We start from the raw sequence: 21785 nt of genomic DNA on the forward strand, positions 1-21785 counted from the left end.
GGGCCAACCAATGCCTTGTGAGTGGATTTGGTAGACGGAAACTGAAAGAAGCCTGTCGTATATATGTATATATATATATATAATATATATATATATATGTGAGTGTGTGTGTTTGTCCTCCTAGCATTGCTTGACAGCCGATGCTGGTGTGTTTACGTCCCCGTCACTTAGCGGTTCGGCAAAAGAGACCGATAGAATAAGTCCCGGGGTCAATTTGCTCGACTAAAGGTGGTGCTCCAGAATGGCCGCAGTCAAATGACTGAAACAACTAAAAGGGTAAAAGAGTAAGCTTTTAAGGGTTTTTTCTTTTTCAAAAAAAAACTATCAGCCACTCATTATGTTTCTAACTTCGGACTGTTCGTTTTTTATTATAAATATCTTCATACAAATAATTCTTTTGGCTGTCAAATTTACAAATCTTGTTTGCAGGTACTTTACAAAGAAACCCATTCTGAAACTCTTGAGCAGTCATCGTTTTACCCTTGATGATTCTCTGAAAGGCCACCCAACCATCGAGGCACTTAATCATCAAACAGTTAGCTTTCTTGTAATGTAACACAGTTCCAGGGTGAACGTCGTCTGAGGAATTTACCAATAGCTTCTGCTTCAGTAACGAATCGACATGGTATTCTAAAAGAAGAAAAAGAAAAAAAAGAATGAATGAATGAACAGGATGAAGAGAAACAGAGAGATAAGAAAATGTTTAGAGATAAACGGAATTATTGTTAGAGGGAAACGACACGGCAGAAAGTTTGTGAAGGCTAAGACAAGGGTAGCAGGGTGGCAGGAAGTTAGCAGGGATGTAAATATTTATAGTGGTAACATAAATATTGACCAATGGGATATCAATGGTCTCCTGTGCAATATTAATATGTGAGTGTGTGTTGTGAGTGAATATATATATACGCGGCGAGCTGGCAGAACCGTTAGCATGCTGGGCGAAATGCGTAGCCGTATTTCGTCTGCCGTTATGTTCTGAGTTCAAATTCCGCCGAGGTCGACTTTACCTTTCATCCTTTTGGGGTCGATAAATTAAGTACCAGTTACGCCCTGGGGTTGATATAATCGACTTAATTCATTTGTCTGTTCTTGTTTGTCCTCTCTGTGTTTAGCCCCTTGTAGGTAGTAAAGAAACATATATATACGCACGCACACACATATACAAATATGTATACACATATATATGTATGTATACATATAAATATAGATACATATAAGCACATATTCTTCTACTTGTTTCAGTCATTTGACTGCAGCCATGCTGGAGCACCATTATAAAGGGTTTTAGTCAAAGAAATCAATTTCAGGACTTATTCTTTGTAAGTCTAATACTTATTTTATCGGTGTCTTTTGCCGAATTACTAAGTCATGGGACCGTAAACACACTAACATCTGTTGTCAAGTGATGGTGGAGGGACAAACACAAAGCCACAAACACACATATACAATGGGCAGTGGCCTGGGAATGAAATTTGTTTAGCGGGTGCAAACTCAGTTCCAAAATTTTTTGCAAATAAGGCCAGCTAATTTTTTTTCAATCTTAATATCAAAACAAACACAGGTATGATAGTATTTTTTATTATTATACATGGGAAAGTAATGATTCAAATCATTCTAAAAATTTTTTCTATGCTCCCTTGTTTTCCAAAAGGATTTTCAAAGTGTTTTCATGGCCCAAGTTTTTATGTAGATGCCTTACAGCACAGTGTGTCAGACAGTGTTGCATCATTGTGGTATGGAGTTAGATCTTCAAACAGCAAAGGGTGTTGAACATTCCTTCGCTTGATGCAACAGACACTGGCTTGCAACATGATGACATTCTCATCACAAAGGCTTGTCCATAGTGCTTTCAGAAGAATGGTGATTTGGTGAACAAAGTCCAATACATCAGTGATCATGACAACTGTAGATCCACCTTCTTGGAGAACAAGGTCCAGAGAGTGGTTTCTGCAGTGTATAAGATATATTCCAGGAAGCATCTTTTAATCTCTTTTGTATGCCTGAAATGTTTCTACTCATGGTACATGCACCATCAAAGGCAAAAGCAGCATAATTTTGAGCCCAGCTCAATGTTTAGACGATAAAAAAACATCCAGAATAATGTTAGTTAGTGTCTCTGAAGAGTAGTCCGGAGAAAATCTTTGTGGATATCCTGGTTTTAAGAAACAATGACAATAACTGGTCCTTGTTTCATGCCAGAACAATCACATATAATACCAATAAACATGATATCTTCAACAATTTTTCTGATCTTATGTAGGGTGTTATGAGTATATGCCTCAAAGATTTCATTTTGTATGGTATCAGATAGGAAATTAATTCATTGTTTAAGCAGCTGACTTAGTTCAGTACCACATTCATCAGAAAGTTCTGTTATGAAATTTACAAAGTCTCCTGTGACAGGTGTTACCACTTCTCTTCAAAGATGGAACTAGAAACTCCTTTTATCTTTGACTAAGACTCTTCCTTGATCCTTCAACAATGAAACTGCAAACTGCAGTTATCTTTTACAAAAAATTTCCTTAATTCACTAATCCTGAAAGTGCTAACCACTATTATCTTTCACTAAAGATGCTCTTCAATTCTTCGATGAACTGGTAACTACTAATATCCTTTATTAGAGATATTCCTTAATTTTTTTCTCTTCAAAGACGGAATAGTTGGCTCACATGGAAACCTTTGCTCAATGACATATGATCAACATATTCGGCTATTCTAGAAACAGCTGTAAGAAACTTTACAAATCATTTCTTAATCCCTTATTTACTATAACTACTCTGCAATAATGTTTGTTTGAATAAAAAAATTAACATGCTCTAAAGTGATGCCAGATGCTTTACTTGTTCATCTCTCTTTCTGATATATATCTGGCAGCGCAATGATGAACCACTTATAGCCATCTTTGATAGGCAGCTTCAACAACACCTTCATTTCAGCTGCTGTTCAAGCTGGAATTTTAGAGGGAAACCAACTTGAACACTTAAATTTCACATCCATTACATTTCGTCATTAGACAAAGTTTTTTTTAAATATATATACACACACTGACATATATATTGGGTCATCTCATAAATAATGCAGTTTTTTTTATACTTCTTTTATTTTTGAAAATTTTTCAATCTAAAATATACTCTCCTTCATTTTCTACAATGCTCTTCTATCTATTTGGTGGACTTGCAAGGCCCCTCTTCCAAAATTCATTTGCCCATGATGAAAAATTCTCCTCTAGTAATGTTAAGGTTAGGGTTCTGACCTTTCCAACAGAATTCTTATTTTTTTCCCTCCAAATTATTTTGAAGACTGCGGAATAAATGATAATCAGGTGGGGCAATGTCCAGCGAATATGCTGGGTGGGGCATAATTTTCCATTCAAACTGCTCAAGCCTTTAGAATGTCATCCTCGCTGTATGTGGCTGAGTATTATCCTGATAGAAGAACACCTTTTGTCTTAAAACCAAAGATGATCATTTTTCTTCTAGTGCTGATTTGAGCTGCTCAAGCATCTTGCAGTAGATCTCCTTTGTTATTGTTTGGTTGTCAAGTGGTGGTGGTGGTGGTGGTGGTGGTGGTGGGGACAGACAAATGCAGACACAAAATCATACACGCACAGATATATACACACACACACGCACATACACAATGGGCTTTTTTCAGTTTCTGTCTACCAAATTCACTCACAAGGCTTTGACTGGCATCAGGTTACAGTGGAAGACATTTAGCCTAGTGGAATTGAACCTGGAGCCATGCTTGCAGTTATCTATATATATATTCCTATACACACACACACACATACATATACATATCTCTTTTACTCTTTTACTTGTTTCAGTCATTTGACTGCGGCCATGCTGGAGCACCACCTTTAGTTGAGCAAATTGACCCCGGGACTTATTCTTTGTAAGCCCAGTAATTTTTCTATCGGTCTCTTTTGCCGAACCGTTAAGTGACGGGGACGTAAACACACCACCATCGGTTGTCAAGCAATGTTGGGGGGACAAACACAGACACACAAACACACACACACACACATATATATATATGCATATATACGACGGGCTTCTTTCAGTTTCCGTCTACCAAATCCACTCACAAGGCTTTGGTCAGCCCGAGGCTATAGCAGAAGACACTTGCCCAAGGTGCCACGTAGTGGGACTGAACCCGGAGCCATGTGGTTGGTTAGCAAGCTACTTACCACACAGCCACTCCTGCGCCTATGTACATCTCACACATACATCATCATCATCATCGTTCAGTGTTTTAAATCTAGGTTTTGTTCCTGTTAACGAGGGTGGCCGGATCTACCTCAATGCCATAGCAACTGAGGCAGGCAGGTGCAGCTCACCCCAACCATTAGGTTGGCTGGTGCCCATTCTCCCTTTCTACCATGAGGCTTTTTTGGGGCTGGATTTTCTTCATATCAATGCAAAACATGGAAAGACATACATATACACACACATATGTCTGTGTGTGTGTGTGTGTGTGTGTGTGTGTGAGCATGCACATGTGCATGTGTGTGTGTGTGAAAATGTGCTAGAAAATATAAACATGATAGGTACTGAAACAACAAGATGTGCTGAATATTCTAAGATAACTTTCCACTTTATTTTACAAACTATCTACAAAATATCTCTTGTATTTTCTTAGCATTATAAAAAAAGATAAACACAAAATTTTGTTTCAGGATATTACAGACAATGAGCAGAAATAGAAAATGATCGTTATTAGCAGAACACACACACACACACGCACACACACACACACACACACACACATGCACACACACAGTGTGTATCGTAGGCTGTCTGCGAATATCAATGATGATGGTTTATATTACACTTCACTTCAAAGAAGTTGTGATGTACAAATGGTGTTCACTTGTCAAGAAATCTTGAACAACAGGTAAGGGTTAGTGACAGGAAGAGCAACCAGCAGCAAAGCACAATGGCACAATAAGGGATGAGCTGAGCCCATGGAAGCATGGGAAAAACACAAAAATTAAGAGGAATGAACAAAAAAACAAAAGCCTATAACAAAAGCTTATCTCTTCCATCTTAAATTGTTTTAGTCATCAGACTATGGCCATGCTGGGGCACCGCCTTGGAGTCAAATAAATCCACTCCAGTACTTTTTTATTTTAACCTAGTACTTGTTTTATCAGGCCCTTTTGCCAAACTGCTGTGTTACGGGGATGTAAACAAACCAACACAAGTTCACAGGTGGTGATGGGGGACAAACACAGACACAAAGATACACACACGCATAAGATTTATAAATACATACATATATATATGCATACATATATATATATATATATATATATATGTAGGTCCCGGGTTGATTCGGGGTTAACCACAGTAGATTTCTCTTGAATGAAACAGTTCTAGTCCTGTAGAAGCTCCTTCTATATAATAAATTAATATATATATATATATATATATATATGTATGTATATATATATATATATATATATGTACAAATACAATGGGCTTCTTTCAGTTTCCATCTACCAAATCCACTCACAATGGCTTTGGTCAGCCCAAGGCTATAATAGAAGACAATTGCAGTAGGTGCCATACAGTGAGACTGAAGCCAGAACTCTGTGGTTGGGAAGCAAGCTTCTTACCACACAGCCACACCTATAATATATATATATATAATGTAATTGATATCATTAGCATGTCTCAGTTTGAGCCATTTTATTATTAAAGCTGATTCATTATTTTCTAATTACTCTTGTGTTTTATTTAGAAATCAAAGTCAGTCAGAATCTCAAGGCCTTGTTAGTTTTATCTTCTGGATAGAATTTTATTTTGCTACTGGATATTACCGATGGCCTTTTTTTTTATAGTTTAATCCAAAAATCAAGGGTATGCTGTTGAATCTAGTGATAACACCTGATTACTTGTTTCTACTGTGTGTACAGATACGTCAACGATGCTGTCGCCAGACACTTAACCCTTTAACATTTCAACTGGCCATGCAAGGCCCAAATATTCTGCTTGCTTTATAGTCAAACCAGCTAGATCTGGCCTCTCACACCTATCCTACAATGTTATTCCAAAACTAAACAATCACATCATCAACATTTTGAAGCTGCAAGATGCTGCAAGACTAATTCAAAACAATCATAATCATTATCATCATCATTTAGTGTATGCTTTCCATGCTGGCATGGGTTGGACCGCTTTACTAAAACTGGTGAGCTGGAGAGCTGCACCAGGTTCCAATCTGATTTGGCAAGGTTTCTACAACTGGATGCCCTTCCTAATGCCAACCACTCCAAGAGGTGCAATGGGAGCTTTTCACATGCCACTGGCACGGTGCCTGTTACATGACATCAGCATCAGCCACAACTACAGTTTCACTCAGCTTGATGGGTCTTCTCAAACACAGCATCTTGCCAAAGGTCTCAGTCCCTTGTCAGTGTCTCTGTGAAGCCCAGTGTTCAAAGAACATGCTTCTCTGCCTCATCCCATGTCTTCCTGGATCTACCTCTTGCACAGGTTCCCTTCACAGTTAGAGATTGGCACTTTTTACACAGCCATCCTCATCTGTGTGCATCACATGACCATACCAGTGCAGTCGTCTCTCTTGCACACCACATCTGATGCTTCTTATGCCCAGCTTTTCTCTCAAGATGTTGTACATGCATACTGAAACATTACATTTGACAGAGTAAGCTGAATGCTAAAGGGCCAAACTATTTTCAATCATAGTCATAAACTTTCAGCAGTGACCACAGCCTTTGAACCAGAATGCTTTCTGGTTTTAGTCGGATTGAAGCCTGGTGCAGCCTTCTGGCTTGCCAGCCCTCAGTCAAACCTTCCAAACCATTCCAACATGGAAAGCGGACGTTGAATGAGGACGACGATGATGATGATGGTAGGGTGTACTATCTCTAGGTATTGAGCTATGCACTTTATTCCACTAGTAATATAGTCCTATATATTTTGGGGCTGTTGATTTCATCTAAACCTAGGTCAGTCATGCTTGAGCAGGTGAAAGCTCAAAGAGATTTCAGTTTTGACCATCACTTTTTATTTTTATTCAAAGTGTTTCTAGGGACTACATTATCTACCAATATGTCAATATGTCCATTCACTAAAAATAAAAATAAAACTTTAAAAAAAAACACACATATAGGGTGTGATTTAAGGTAAACTTAGCTACTATTTGGAAGAGATCATGTGATTACACAGAAGTTTCCTTGGGTATTCTATAATTGTAGAGTGGATGTATGTCATTCTATTTAGTTTTTTGCATACTTTGGCTTTGGGATAGGTAAACTGTGCCACTGCATGTCATAAGAATCAACTACAACACTATAAAACTCTGCATCAAGAAAATCTGTCCAACCCATGCCTGTGTGGGAAAGTGGACATAAAGCAGCAATTATGATGATGACGGCAACAGTGACAATGATGACATGAACTAGTTTTGTAGTATCTCATTGTTACCAATACAAGATCGGCCAGCATGGAAGTGTCTTGTTTGTATGGTTACTCCAACAGTTAAAGTCAAGAACTTTACACTTTGTATGTTTGTACCTGAATACATGAAATTAACATTGGTTATCTGAAGTTTATTCAATGGTTTGCAAGTTTGTAATTTAATGGTGAGAATAAACAATTTAATTTTGGTGTGTTTTCTTGTAATATATTTTTAAAGCTAGTTTATAAATTGGGTGTGAAATATGCTGCATTTCAAGAGATTTCTGATAATATGTCAACTATTCTATATTTCAGTTGCATTTTATTCAAACAGTATCCTCTGTGTGTATGATGACGTTGACTTAAAGCAAAGAGCATCAACAAGATAACTAAGAAAACATTTACATGATGATGGAAAAACAGTTCTGGTCATTGACTAGTATCATCTTTTTAATTCTTAGTCTAGTGTTTTTAATAATTTTCGTTTCCTTTGCGGTGAGTTGTGCCTGTTGTGGTACTGATTTTGTTCCTGTAACAATGATTTCAAATTTTAGCACAAGGCCAGCAATTTCAGAGTAGGGGGATAAGCCAATTACATTGACCCCAGTGTTTAACTGGTACTTATTTAATCAGCCATGAAAGGATGAACGAGCAAAGTCAACCTTGGCAGAATTTGAACTCAGAATATACTGACGGAAGAAATACTAAATGCTGTTAAGCATTTCGCTGACATGCTAATGCTTGTGCCAGCTCACTCCGTGAGTGTAGTGGGTGCTTTTTACATGCCACTGGCACAGGTGCCAGCGGAGGCTTGCAACGGCCATGATCGTACAGTTTCCATTTGATTTTTTTTGATGTTGATAGTGATGTACTTGACTCAATAGGTCTCCTCAAGCACAGCAGGTCGCCCTACAATCCAAGGTAAGTACAGCAGGCCATCCTGCGATTTAGGGCACTTTGGAAGGGCTGGGGCTTCTATGTGAAGCTGGTGCAGGAAACAGCCATGAACTTACATTATTTGTTGGGTCTTTGCAGTTACAGCATATCTCCAAAGGTCTCGGTCTTTCGACATTGCCTCTGTGAGACCCAATGTTCGAAGGTCATGCTTGACCACCTCATCCCATGTCTTCCTGGGTCTACCTCTACCCCAGATTCCTTCAACTGTTTGGGAGTGGCACTTCTTCACACATCTCTCCTCATCCATCCATAGTACATGACCATACCAGCACAGACGTCTCTCTTGCATGCCACATCCAATGCTTCTTATGTCCAGCATTTCTCTCAGGGCACTTACACTCTGTCCTGTGTGCACACTGACATTACACATCCAGCGGATCATGCTAGCTTCATTTCTTTCAAGCCCACGCATGTCCTCTGCAGTCACAGCCCATGTTTCACTACCGTGAAGCATGGCTGTTCGCACACATGCGTCATACAATCTACCTTTCACTCTGAGTGAGAGACCCTTTGTCACCAGTAGGAGCAGGAGCTTTCTAAACTTTGCCCAGGCTATTCTTATTCTAGTGGTAACACTCTCTGAGCATCCACCCCCACTACTAACTTGGTAACCTAGGTAGCGGAAACTATCAACTACTTCTAGTTTCTCCCCCAGGAGTGTAATGGAATCTGTTTTCTGAGTATCAATGGTGTCTATTTCCCCTGTGCATCTGTCGCACATGAAAGCTATCTTCTCGTGATTTTTCCTTTGAAGGTGTTGCACCTCTTATGTGTCCATAGCTTACACTGGGTACATCTTATGGAGTTTCTACCTACACCTTTTCTACAGATCGAGCAGGGCCACCTACCTGAAGGGGTGTGTGGTGTGTTTGCCTTCCTACTTACTAGAACTTTGGTCTTTGCTACATTGACTCTAAGGCCTTTTGATTCTAAACCTAGCTTCCACACCCAAAATTTCTTTTCTAGTTCCGGTAGTGATTCTGCTATGAGGGCCAGGTCATCAGCATAGAGGAGCTCCCAGGGGCAACCCGTCTTCAATTCCTGTTATTGCCTGGAGGACCCCTACTTCTACCCGGAATTCTTCACTATACTCATTGCAAATCCTAACCTTGCTAACGGCCTCTCTGTAGAGGGCCTGTACAGCCCTTATTAATCATTCGTCAATCTCCAGTTTTCATATCGCCCACCAGATACGGGATCAGGGGACCCTGTCAAAGGCTTTCTCCAAGTCCACGAAAGCTATATAGAGGGGTTTATCTTTAGCTAGGTACTTCTCCAGCAGTTGTCAAACCAGGAATATAGCATCAGTGGTGCTTCTACTCGGCACAAAACCGAACTGCATCTCATCTAAGCAAACTCTCTCCCTAATGAGATGGGCTATGACCCTCTCTGTGACCTTCATCACCTGATCCAACAGTTTATACTCATATATATACATACATTCATATATACACGATATATACATATGATGAACTTCCTCATAGTTTTCATTTATATGTGTGTGTGTGTGTGTGTGTTTGTGTAGATTATATATATATATATATATATTTATATATATATATATATATATGAATGAATATTTAGACAGACACACACACACACACACACACACATACATGAAACCTAAAGCATACATAGACATACACTTACCTTTTGCGGTTTCATTATCAACCATGTCTAATAACTTCACAACTTTGCAATCCCAAATTGTTTTCAAATAGACCTGGAAATACATCACCATCACATGAAAAAAATAACCAGAAATTATCCCCCAAAAAATATGTCAATGTTACCCACCCAACAACAACCTCTATTTTATTTTTGTTTTTGTTGTTATTAAATTTTTTCCTATGACAAGGTAATCTGCAGGCCCTGCTAATACAACTTCTAAAAGCCTTCACCTGAATTTCACAACATCCTATTTTGTTCTCAGATGACACTAAAAACTAAAATCATCATTTTCAAATCCCATAAGAGTAGATACCAGTCATATACTAGGGCCCAATACAAAAGGCATTCCCAGCTGTTTATATGCATACATACATATGTCATGCAAATTGGCACCCATGCTGGTGGCATGTAAAAGCACACTGGTGTCGCACAAATGGCACCAATGCTGGTGGCACATAAAAGCACCCATTGCACTCTCAGAGTGATTGGCATTAGGAAGGGCATCCAGCTGTAGAAAACCATGCCAAATCAGACTGGAGCCTGGTGCAGCCTTCCAACATGCCAGCCTGGTCAAACCATCCAACCTATGCCAGCATGGACAACAGACATTAAATGATGATAATGATGATGATGATGATATATATATATATATATATATATATATTTCAAAATAGAGAATTACCCTTTAACAGGTAATTTTTACATGCTAGAAATAGCAGCCAACACGGCCAAAAACAACAATTGTGGTTTTTGGCCGTGTTGGCTGCTATTTCTAGCATGTAAAAATTACCTGTTAAAGGGTAATTTTCTATTTTGAAATATGAATATGTTGTCTATTGACTATTTATACATGCTAGGCCACTGACGGTGATATTTATAACGAATATTCGCTACCCTATATATATATATAATATATATATATATATATATATATATATATATATATATGCAGGTATACACTACCGTCAGAAATTAATTAGCACCCTTGATTTGCTCTTCACTCAAGGTATTTGCTGTCACCTAGTGGCCATATCTCGAACTATTGCTTTGTTGCGAGTTCACTGTTGCGCAGAACGATGACGTAACTTTGTTTGCAAAGCGGTTTGAGAGTCTACAGCCTAATGATGTTGACATAGCAGTGCAACAACAACTTGGAGTGCGGATGCAGACAAATCTTCCTCGCAAGGACCGAAATCACACCATACTAAGTTTTCTCATCGCGTAAGACGTTTTGAACAGCTCGTAGGTTAATTGATTTGTGTATTTGCAAGATTTTTTTTCCTCACAAATTCTCCTACACTCTGCTTTGTGACGTCACTTCCGGTTCACAAAACTTTCTGTTATACATCAAATAAGGTGAGAAATTCTGCTTTCTTTCTTTTTTTGTTTAATGAATAATAACTCATAACAGTTTTGTTATAGCATAACATTATTCAAATGAATAGTTTTAATGAAAATAACTGGTTTTTATCGTTCATTCCTAGATGGGCCCAAGACCTCGCATGACCTTGGAGAGATGGTACGAGGCTCTCTCGTGGCGTGGGAAGCTGTCGGAGGTTGCAATAGCCAGAAAACTTGGTGTAGCCAGGCGCACAAATCAGTGCTTATTTAAGAAATACGAGGAAACCGGATCAGCAGCTGACAAAAGGGTAGGGGACGGAAGAGGCTGACGATCCAGCGGGAGGACCAGATCATGATCCGAATGTCACTGTACAACCGAAGGGCAACGACCCGGCAACTGGCGGAGGAGATGCAAAAGATGACAGGGAAGCAGTTGTCTACAACCACCGTCAAGACCAGATTACTGGAAGCTGGTTTAAAATCCTGTAGGGCCGCCCAAAACCGGAAGAGGCAGCTGCTCTGGGCCCGTGCCCACAAGACATGGACCGTGCAGCAGTGGCGGACAGTGATGTTCACTGACGAGTCGCGATTCAGTTTCGTCAGTGACAAGCCTGTCCATGTGCGACGCCACAGGGGTGAGCGCTTCAACAAAGACTGCATTGCTCCCACCATGAAGCATGGTGGGGGTGGTCTGATGGTGTGAGGGGCGTTCAGCTACAGTGGTGTTGGGCGGCTCTATGCCGTCGAAGGCAACATCAATGCAGCAAAGTACGTTGAGATAGTACGGGATACCTCTTTGGTGGCGAGGAGTACGTGCTCCAGCAGGACAACGCGCCTTCCCACACAGCCAAGCTCACAACCGGTTTCTTCAAGGACCATGGGGTGACGGTCATGGACTGGCCTGGCCAGTCACCTGACCTGAACCCTATTGAGAACCTCTGGAGATTTGAATGTGCAGCAATACAGGAACCGACACGAGCTGTGTGGGGCACTTCTTGCTGCATGGGGGGGCCATCCCTGCACAGTACCTGCAGGCACTCATAGACAGCATGCCGACCCGCGTAGCAGCTGTCATTGCTGCCAAAGGAGGAGCAACAAGATATTGACTAAATTTCATGATTAATAACAATTATGTGGTGTGCTGGGATATGTTTTAATAAATTTTTGATTAAAAACGAGTTCGTTTCTGATAATAAGTTAATTAAATTAAGAAAATGTAAGAAAATGTAGAAATTTGAGAAGTGCTAATTAATTTCCGACGCAAGTGTACATTCAAATGCATAGATATATGCATACATACACATATATATATATATATTTATGCAATAGGGCTCACTTTAGCTTTAGTCAACCAACTTCACTCACAAGGCTTTGATTGGCCTAGGGTTACATTAGAAGACACTTGCCCAAGGTACCACACAGTGGGACAGAACCCAAGACCATGTGTTTGAGAAGCAATTGCCTGAAAAATTTAAGATGAGATGATTACAGCTGAAATGCCTTTTGATAATCACTCTATCTATACAAGCGGGTTTGACCTGGGGTTAACACCACCACCACCACCACCACCACCCACCACCACCACCAGTCACAACAACAGCATCAGTAAATTAATGTGAAATATTTTACTGACATGTCTTAAGATCCATTCATTTTGGAACGAAGAAAAATGTTTGGCACCTCCTGTTTTCGTTCTCCGTAGCCAGTTGCCATCTAACTGTAAACAACAGCGATATACCATATAACTGATGGGATATTTTCTATGCCTGAGAGCTGAGTTCAAATCCTGCATTTGACAGAGTGAGTCTGTGATAGATTGGCATCCTTTGAATTGCAGACAATTTTGCTTAAAAGAGTAAAAGTTGGCCGAAAGCTTCACCCACCAACCAAACCATCATACTCACACACACATCATTTTCATTTTTTCATTTTCATCTAGTTTCAGCTCACGAGCTGTCGCCACGCTGGAGCACCGCCATTTGAAAAATATGGAACGCTTCAGGAATTTGCATGTCATCCTTGCGCAAGGGCCATGCTAATTTTCTCTGTATCATTCCAATTTTAGTATATGTATTGCTGAAGCAATACATATGCATCTATTCTTTTATTCTTTTATTTGTTTAGATCATTTGACTGCGGCCATGCTGGAGCACTGCCTTTAGTTGAGCAAATCGACCCCAGGACTTATTCTTTTGTAAGCCCAGTACTTATTCTATCGGTCTCCCATGCCAAACCGCTAAGTTACAGGGACGTAAACACACCAGCATCGGTTGTCAGGCGATGTTGGGGGACAAACACAGACACACAAACATACACACACATATATACGATAGGTTTCTTTCAGTTTCCGTCTACCAAATCCATTCACAAGGCTTTGGTCGGCCCGAGGCTATAGTAGAAGACACTGGCCCAAGTTGCTACGCAGTGGGACTGGACCTGGAACCATGTGGTTGGTTAGCAAGCTACTTACCACACAGCCACTCCTGTGCCTATGGGATCTACTACCATTATAAACACCATCATTTTAATGTCCATTTTTCCATGATTGCTAAGGGTCATACGGACTCTGTTGAGACAGATTTTCTATGGCGGGATGCCCTTCCTGTTGCCAATCGTCTCCTTTTCCCAAATAAGGTAATAATATTTCCGCATGGCCAGATATGTTTATCACAGAAAAAGGCTTTGGAAACCAGTTTATTCTTTCAGGCATGGCTCTGTGGTAAAAAGCTTGCTTCCCAACCACATGGTTCCAGGCTCAGTGCCACTGTGTGGAACCTTTGGCAACCATCTACCACTATAACCTCAGGCCAACTACAGCCAAAGAGTGGATATGGTAGAAGGAAACTGAAAGAAGCCTATTGTATGTGTGTGTATCTTCATGCTAGTGTTAGACCCCACCACTGCTTGACCACCAGTGGTTGGTGTATCTATGTCCCTGTAACTTAGCAGTTCAGCAAAAGAGGCAGAATAAGTACCATGCTTAACAAAACAAAACAAAAAAATAAGTACTGGGGTCAATTCATTCAATTAAAATACTTGACGGTGGTGCCCCAGCATGGTCGCAGTCTAATGACTGAAACAAGTAAAAGGAAGGTAAACGAAGATATACACACACAAACGTATTCAAATATATAAATATACACACACATACAAATATTTGTACACATATACATATGTGTGCACATATATATATATATATATACGTACATATTTACATATATGTGCATATATGTATATATATATGTATTTACATATATGTGCATATATATATATACGTATATATTTACATATATGTGCATATATATATACGTATATATTTACATATATGTGCATATATATATATATATATAATATATATATATATATACAATCAAATCAAATCAAAATAGACAAAATAGATGAACATCAATGGAATTTGTATCTTGTGGTACCAGTGCCTGTGGCACACAAGAAATCCATCAGTGCTGTAGTCAGTGCGGTGGGCACATGACAAACACCATCCGATCGTGGCCGTTCGCCAGCCTCATCTAGGACCTGTGTCGGTGGCACATAAAAACACCATCCGAAGACCCGGCAAGACTAGTCAGGCCATAACCCATGGCCCCTACCTGGGACGTAGTCAGTCCACCTGTGCATACCTTCCTTCTTGTGACACTTGTGAAGACCTGTTGAGGCAAGTGAAAATCAAATCAAAACAAATCAAAATAGATGAACATCAATGGAATTTGTATCTTTGTGGTACCAGTGCCGGTGGCACGTGGCACACAAGAAAACCATCCGAACGTGGCCGTAGCCAGTACCGCATCGACTGGCCTCCGTGCTGTGGGCACGTAACAAGCACCATCCGATCGTGGCCGTTTGCCAGCCTCATCTGGCACCTGTGTCGGTGGCACATAAAAACACCATCCGAGCGTGGCCGTCTGCCAGCCTCGTCTGGCACCTGTGTCGGTGGCACATAAAAACACCATCCGAGCGTGGCCGTTTGCCAGCCTCGTCTGGCACCTGTGTCGGTGGCACATAAAATCACCCACTACACTCTCGGAGTGGTTGGCGTTAGGAAGGGCATCCAGCTGTAGAAACACTGCCAGATCTGACTGGACTGGTGCAGCTTTCGGGCTCCCCAGACCCCAGTTGAACCGTCCAACCCATGCTAGCATGGAAAGCGGACGTTAAATGATGATGATGATGATGATGATGATACATACACATTATATATATATACATATATATATACACATTATATATATATATATATATTATATATATATATACATTATATATATATATATATATTTTGTATTTCATTTTTGTTTTTTGTATTTCATTATTGTTTTTTGTATTTATATTCGTGTGGCATCGTCCGTTTTTCTGTCCCTGTTTCATATACATTCGATCCTTCTTCCAAGAAATCTAATGCTCGTAGCTTAGTTTTTCCTTGGGGCTGGCCGGATCGGAGCGATCTCAAGATTAATCAGCTGATATTGCTACGATGATCCGGTTCTTGACTGAAGATTGAGGGCTTCGAATGTCCCGTCCGTGTTTTTTGTATCGTCTTCTAAGTGTTTTGCGTTCTTGTCCCAGTTTGTATTTTTCTACATATAATAATAATAATATATATATATATATATATATATATATATATATATATATATACATTATATATATATATATATACATTATATATATATATATATATACATACATTATGTGTGTGTTTGTGTGTAAAGAAAATTTATCCAAAACAGTTGGAGCTGTAGGTTGCTATTTAGTGTTTGATCAATTACATCAGTGTCATAAGTCAATTCCAACAACAACAACAACATCAACAGCAACATCAACAGCAAGAAAAGGAATCGTATCAATGGCAGCAGCAACAACAACAACATCACTGGCTTACCCATCCATCTTCAAACAGATAAGCTATTATCCAGACAAGAGTGTATCGGAGGATGTTCGTATTAAGAATCTTACCCTTTCGTGGAAAGCTCTGTACTGTCTATCAATCATATCACAGGTCTGCTCTTCCCAGTTGATGTATGTCATCTCTGTGGTGGGTTTATGTGCTACATTACAGAAATTGGAAGATGGTGAAGAGGAGTGGTGTGGAGTACAAGGCAGAATCATTTCAATACAAACAAATAAAACAAAAGCAAAATGCAAACAAACAATCTGTACTATCTATTTATGGGATTATATATATAACCTATTTATGGGATTATATATATATATATATATACTTTATTTAAAGCAGCAGAAAATTCAACAAAACCTGTTACTCTGAGTTTCCCGTTGCCGTTCATCGGACAGTTTTTGCTAGAATAGAACCGATATATCAATTCTAAAACATAAAGACGGACAAAATGCCACAAAGCATTTTGTTCAGCACAGTTATGATTCTGCCAGCTGCCCACCTTATACCTGATGTCCATATTAACTTTTAGCCAGTGGCGATGGTGGCATTACCTTATGTCCAAGTAGTTAATCTATAGCAAGTGATTGAGCCTCTTCATCTTGAGGGGCCAGTTTAGTAAGTAAGCTAAAATCATAAGTATACCTTACATCAAAATATTTCTAGATTATCTTTAACTCAGTTATACTCCAATATTTAATTACCAAATTATTTAACAAAATAATCACTATTCATAATTCTAGATTTAAGTTCACATCTAATAATTATAAAATATTTAAAAATAAGTATCTAAATTATAATCAACAAATGTAGTAATTAAAATGTAAAATTTTCTCTATCAATAAATATATAGACATATAACGAAATATAAATAAATCAATTAGTCCATTATTACTCTTTACTCTTTACTCTTTTACTTGTTTCAGTCATTTGACAGTGGCCATGCTGGAGCACCACCTTTAGTCGAGCAAATCGACCCCAGGACTTATTCTTTGTAAGCCTAGTACTTATTCTATCGGTCTCTTTTGCCAAACCGCTAAGAGACGGGGACGTAAACACACCCGCATCGGTTGTCAGGCAATGCTAGGGGGACAAATACAGACACACAAACACACACACATATATATATACATATATACGACAGGCTTCTTTCAGTTTCCGTCTACCAAATCCACTTACAAGGCATTGGTCGACCCAGGGCTATAGCAGAAGACACTTGCCCAAGATGCCACGCAGTGGGACACTTACATAAATATTATAAATATCAATAGAATATACATATACATACATATAAACACACACACGCACACACACACACACACACACAGAGGGAGATCAGTATAAAGCAAAGATTAAAAGATTATAAAAATCAACAGTCTGATTCAGAGAGCAAAATATTTGAATATTTTAAGAATTCTGAGCAAATCCTACTTCCGCAATATTTGGGATTTTGGTGTGTTTATTCTGAATTTTTTTTTCCGCAAAGTAGGAAATAAAATATGTAAAATGAAACAGTATCTTATTTAGGTGGAAGTCAATGCATGATATTCTCTAGGATTCATGAAAATTGAGATAGAATCTATTAATGAGTCATGCAGATATCAGAAGATGAACTAAAGTTGAGGAGAGAGAGAGATGCAAGCTACTACAAGGCATGCTCCGGTTGGTAGCCAGTATCAAGTGCGATGATTCTAATAGTAAGGAAGACTAAGTTAACAACAGTGCAGTCCATTTCAACAGCAAGGGGGCCTACCTTAACAATGGAACAACCCATTTTAACATGTCAGCACCCCCACCCACAAACAAAATAAATAAATATATAAATAAAACCTAATTTAATTTCTCAAAATGTCACAGAGTACATATGGTGGACCAGGCAGCCCTGTGTGTGTGTGTAGTTGACATGAAGAAGACATAATGTGTAGTTGTTAATGAAATAGATACAGCCTGTATGTACCAGTAATTAAACACCAGTCTCCGAAATAACTACTTTTTAAGCGAATAAGGGAGCCTGTACAATTACTGCTTAACTTGCTAGAAATAGTAGCCAAATCTCTCTGAAATCACAACCCATTTTCTATATTCTGAAAAAGGGTGGTTACAGCTACAATGCTCTCATTATTAGGCGTAGGAGTGGCTGTGTGGTAAGTAGCTTGCTTACCAACCACATGGTTCCGGGTTCAGTCCCACTGCGTGGCACCTTGGGCAAGTGTCTTCAACTATAGCCTCGGGTCAACCAAAGCCTTATAAGTGGATTTGGTAGACGGAAACTGAAAGAAGCCCGTCGTATATATATTTGTATGTGTGTGTGTGTGTGTATATGTTTGTGTGTGTGTGTTTGTTCCCCCCCAACATAGCTTGACAACTGATGCTGGTGTGTTTCTGTCCCCGTCACTTAGCGGTTCGGCAAAAGAGACCGATAGAATAAGTAGTAGGCATCCAAAGAATAAGTCCCGGGGTCGATTTGCTCGACTAAAGGTGGTGCTCCAGCATGGCCACAGTCAAATGACTGAAACAAGTAAAAGAGTAAAGAGTAAAGTAAAGAGTATATGTATACTTGATTAGAACTAACCAGGAACCAAAAACCAGTCAGTAGCTACGTTCTGTGTTCAGTCTAATCTTCTAGCATTTAAACTGGCCATATCTGACCCAAATATATTCTATCTGCAGAGAGTTCAAACTGACACACCAACCTTCTCACACTGTCATTCAAGAAAATAAACAATTGCATCATTCAAAACCCTGAAGCTACAAGATAATGCCTGATTAATTAAAAGACAATGTGAATAAATAAGCATTATATTTGACAGAAATAATCTCAATGCCAAAGGATGGAATAAAATACACCGAAGAGTTTAACCGTTTTTTTACCACATTTCTATTGAAATACAAGACTTTTGCTTTGATTAATTTTGAGAATAACGAAGAATTTAGTAAAACAATTTTGTCATTTTGTTTTTTCCGTCTGGTTTGCAAGATTCTTATTGTGAATTCATGTGTTCAAACAAATCTTGTTGTGTCTAGAATCCTTACACCTGCACCAGTTCAATTCCACTCCTTTATTTATTATTCAGTTGGTTAAATATCCAACAAAGAAATCAATTGTTTATTAAACTTGGTTAAACAGGAAGTCATTTGGCTTGATTTTGTTTGGTTGGGTTTTTTTGTGTGTCAAAGTTCTTTCGTTACGTTTTGCAACCTTTTCAGTGCAAAAAGCAACAAAAGAGCTTTGTCAAAACAAAAAAAAATAATATTGGCGTAATAACTCTCCCTAGACACAACAAAATTTTGTCATTATTAAGCTGATCACCGCTGCGTTCTGAGTTCAAATTCCGCCAAGGTCAGCTTTGCCTTTCATCCTTTCGGGGTCGATAAATTAAGTACCAGTTATGCACTGAGGTCGATGTAATCGACTTAATCTGTTTGTCTGTCCTTGTTTGTCCCCTCTGTGTTTAGCCCCTTGTGGGTAGTAAAGAAATAGGTATTTGGATCATGAATTTACATGATATTTTATGAAAGGTTCTAATTTCGATCACTTTAAACATGAAGAATCGAGGCAGTTTTGGACAGGTTGGTATCAAAATGGTTAAGATGAAGGAATTATTAAAAATAAAAAGATCAATAAATAGAAAGTTTAATTACCATAGGTGACATTTGCTTGTTCTTGCTCCTTCTCTTGGTCTTCGTGAAATGGAATTTGGGACAACGTATGCAGAAGCTGAAATATGGGAGTACCAGGAATGAACGATTAACGACCTCTTAAATACAACAACATTTCAATGTCCACTTTCCCATGATTGCATGGGTCAGACAGAATTTGTTTGTCAATACTACCCCTGGAGATGAATTAGTATATCTTTATCAGATAACCTTAGATAAGATGAATCAATGGATTAAAGTAGTAGAAAAAAAGAAAAAGACCAGGGCCCCGATAAAATCCTTGACTTGTAGAACATACCCATTTGAAAGAAGCCCCTATATAGATAGGAAGTGTATAGTGTGTAGATTAAACCCGCAGATAAACTGTAAAACTAAGAATGTAGTCTATAGTATAAGATATAAAGAGGGATGGTGCAGAAACAGGACAACAACATACATTGAAGAGACAGCATGTAGCATAGGTGAATGGATAAGTGAACACTGGCAGGAATTCAAAGAGGAGAAAAGTTCATCAGTGCTCTGTCATCATGCTCAGTTAGAACATGGCGGCTCGGTTGACACAGAACAGACACGACAGTCAGACAAATTGCGAATGTCAAACACATAATAAAAGATAGACCAATCCTTAATAAAAAATGTGAATGGAGTAATAACAACCCCCACTCCACCACCCTACATGCCCTGACAACTAAAAACCCGAATGAAGTAAAAAAAAAAAAATAAATAAATGACATGGGTACTAACAATGCAATATACACACCTTTATATGTGCACACAGGATATACATACACATACAAAAGACAAAATGAGAGAGAGAGAGAGAGAGGAGAGAGAGAGAGAAATAAATGACACAGGTACAAAGAGTGCAATATACAAACCCATATACACACACATGGGACACATATACTAAACATACATACACACACAGAGCTGGAAATGCATACCACAGAAGGACGAACTGAAATAAGCAGAACAAGGGGAGACACATGGGACAGAGAGCCACTGAAGAGGTCACAGAGCATGTGATGAAAGAACTTTCACAGACATATACGATAAAAATAATACACATAAAAACTAAAGGGAAGATAGAATAAATGTGGTTAATTAGTAAAAAATGACCATCCCCAAGTATAATAATATCTATTTCAGTACATATTTTCACATCAAGAATCTTGCAAAACAATTACATAAATATATAAATATATATGATGAATTAGTATCTTTATCGGATAACCTTAGTATGTGATAACCTTAGTATATGTGTGTGTTGATAACACCTGGATGAAGGCACTTCTTTTCCATTCACCAAAGTGAATGAAGCTTTGGTCAGGTGTAACTGATGTCATCAGTCAGTGTCCAATTATAAGTCGGATGTTTCAACCTTAAGCCGTAACACCCTCCCATTGGTAGGTCAGCAGGGGTTGCCAAATCACTGTTTCTCATCTCTTCCTGGCTTCCAGCTTAACTCCTCTCTTTTGCTCCACAACCAGCAAGAGACCCTATTTGCTACCCTTCGCTCCTTTATCCTCCCTACTGACTGAGCAGGGAATCCCCTACAGCTGACACCAACTGGCAAAAGCCATTACTGCCACCCTTCTTGCTGCAATCCTGCAGAAGGATCTTGTACTTGGCATACTTCAATTTGTAGGCCTTATCACATACTTCTTCCCACAGGACTGTAAGCTTGATCAAGATTATTTATGACCCCAGACATCTATATATATATATATATATATATACAAGGGGGTACCCAAAAGTAACCAGAAACATTCTCTGTGGGACAAATCCACTGTAGTTCAGGCTTCTGCAGCTAGAAG

At 39.0% G+C, this 21785-nt stretch overlaps 1 protein-coding gene and 1 non-coding gene across 2 annotated transcripts in view; both read right to left on the reverse strand.

The window, feature by feature from the left end:
• Positions 1 to 335: 335 nt before the first annotated feature.
• The window catches only part of LOC115219861 (methionyl-tRNA formyltransferase, mitochondrial-like), a 52889-nt gene continuing 31439 nt past the window's right edge, over positions 336 to 21785 (reverse strand). The window contains exons 7-10 of the mRNA XM_029790153.2: positions 19951 to 20026; positions 16371 to 16462; positions 10038 to 10110; positions 336 to 630 (exon numbers count right to left, since the gene is read on the reverse strand). Coding sequence (XP_029646013.1) covers positions 344 to 630; positions 10038 to 10110; positions 16371 to 16462; positions 19951 to 20026 — 528 coding nt within the window. The 3' untranslated portion in view covers positions 336 to 343. The remainder of the gene's footprint in view (positions 631 to 10037; positions 10111 to 16370; positions 16463 to 19950; positions 20027 to 21785) is intronic.
• Positions 13382 to 13487, reverse strand: LOC115220055. The gene has a single exon (XR_003882441.1). It is a non-coding gene; the product is annotated as a U6 spliceosomal RNA (small nuclear RNA).

This window comes from Octopus sinensis, linkage group LG15, assembly GCF_006345805.1.
Source record: "Octopus sinensis linkage group LG15, ASM634580v1, whole genome shotgun sequence".
NCBI classification, from domain to species: domain Eukaryota; kingdom Metazoa; phylum Mollusca; class Cephalopoda; order Octopoda; family Octopodidae; genus Octopus; species Octopus sinensis.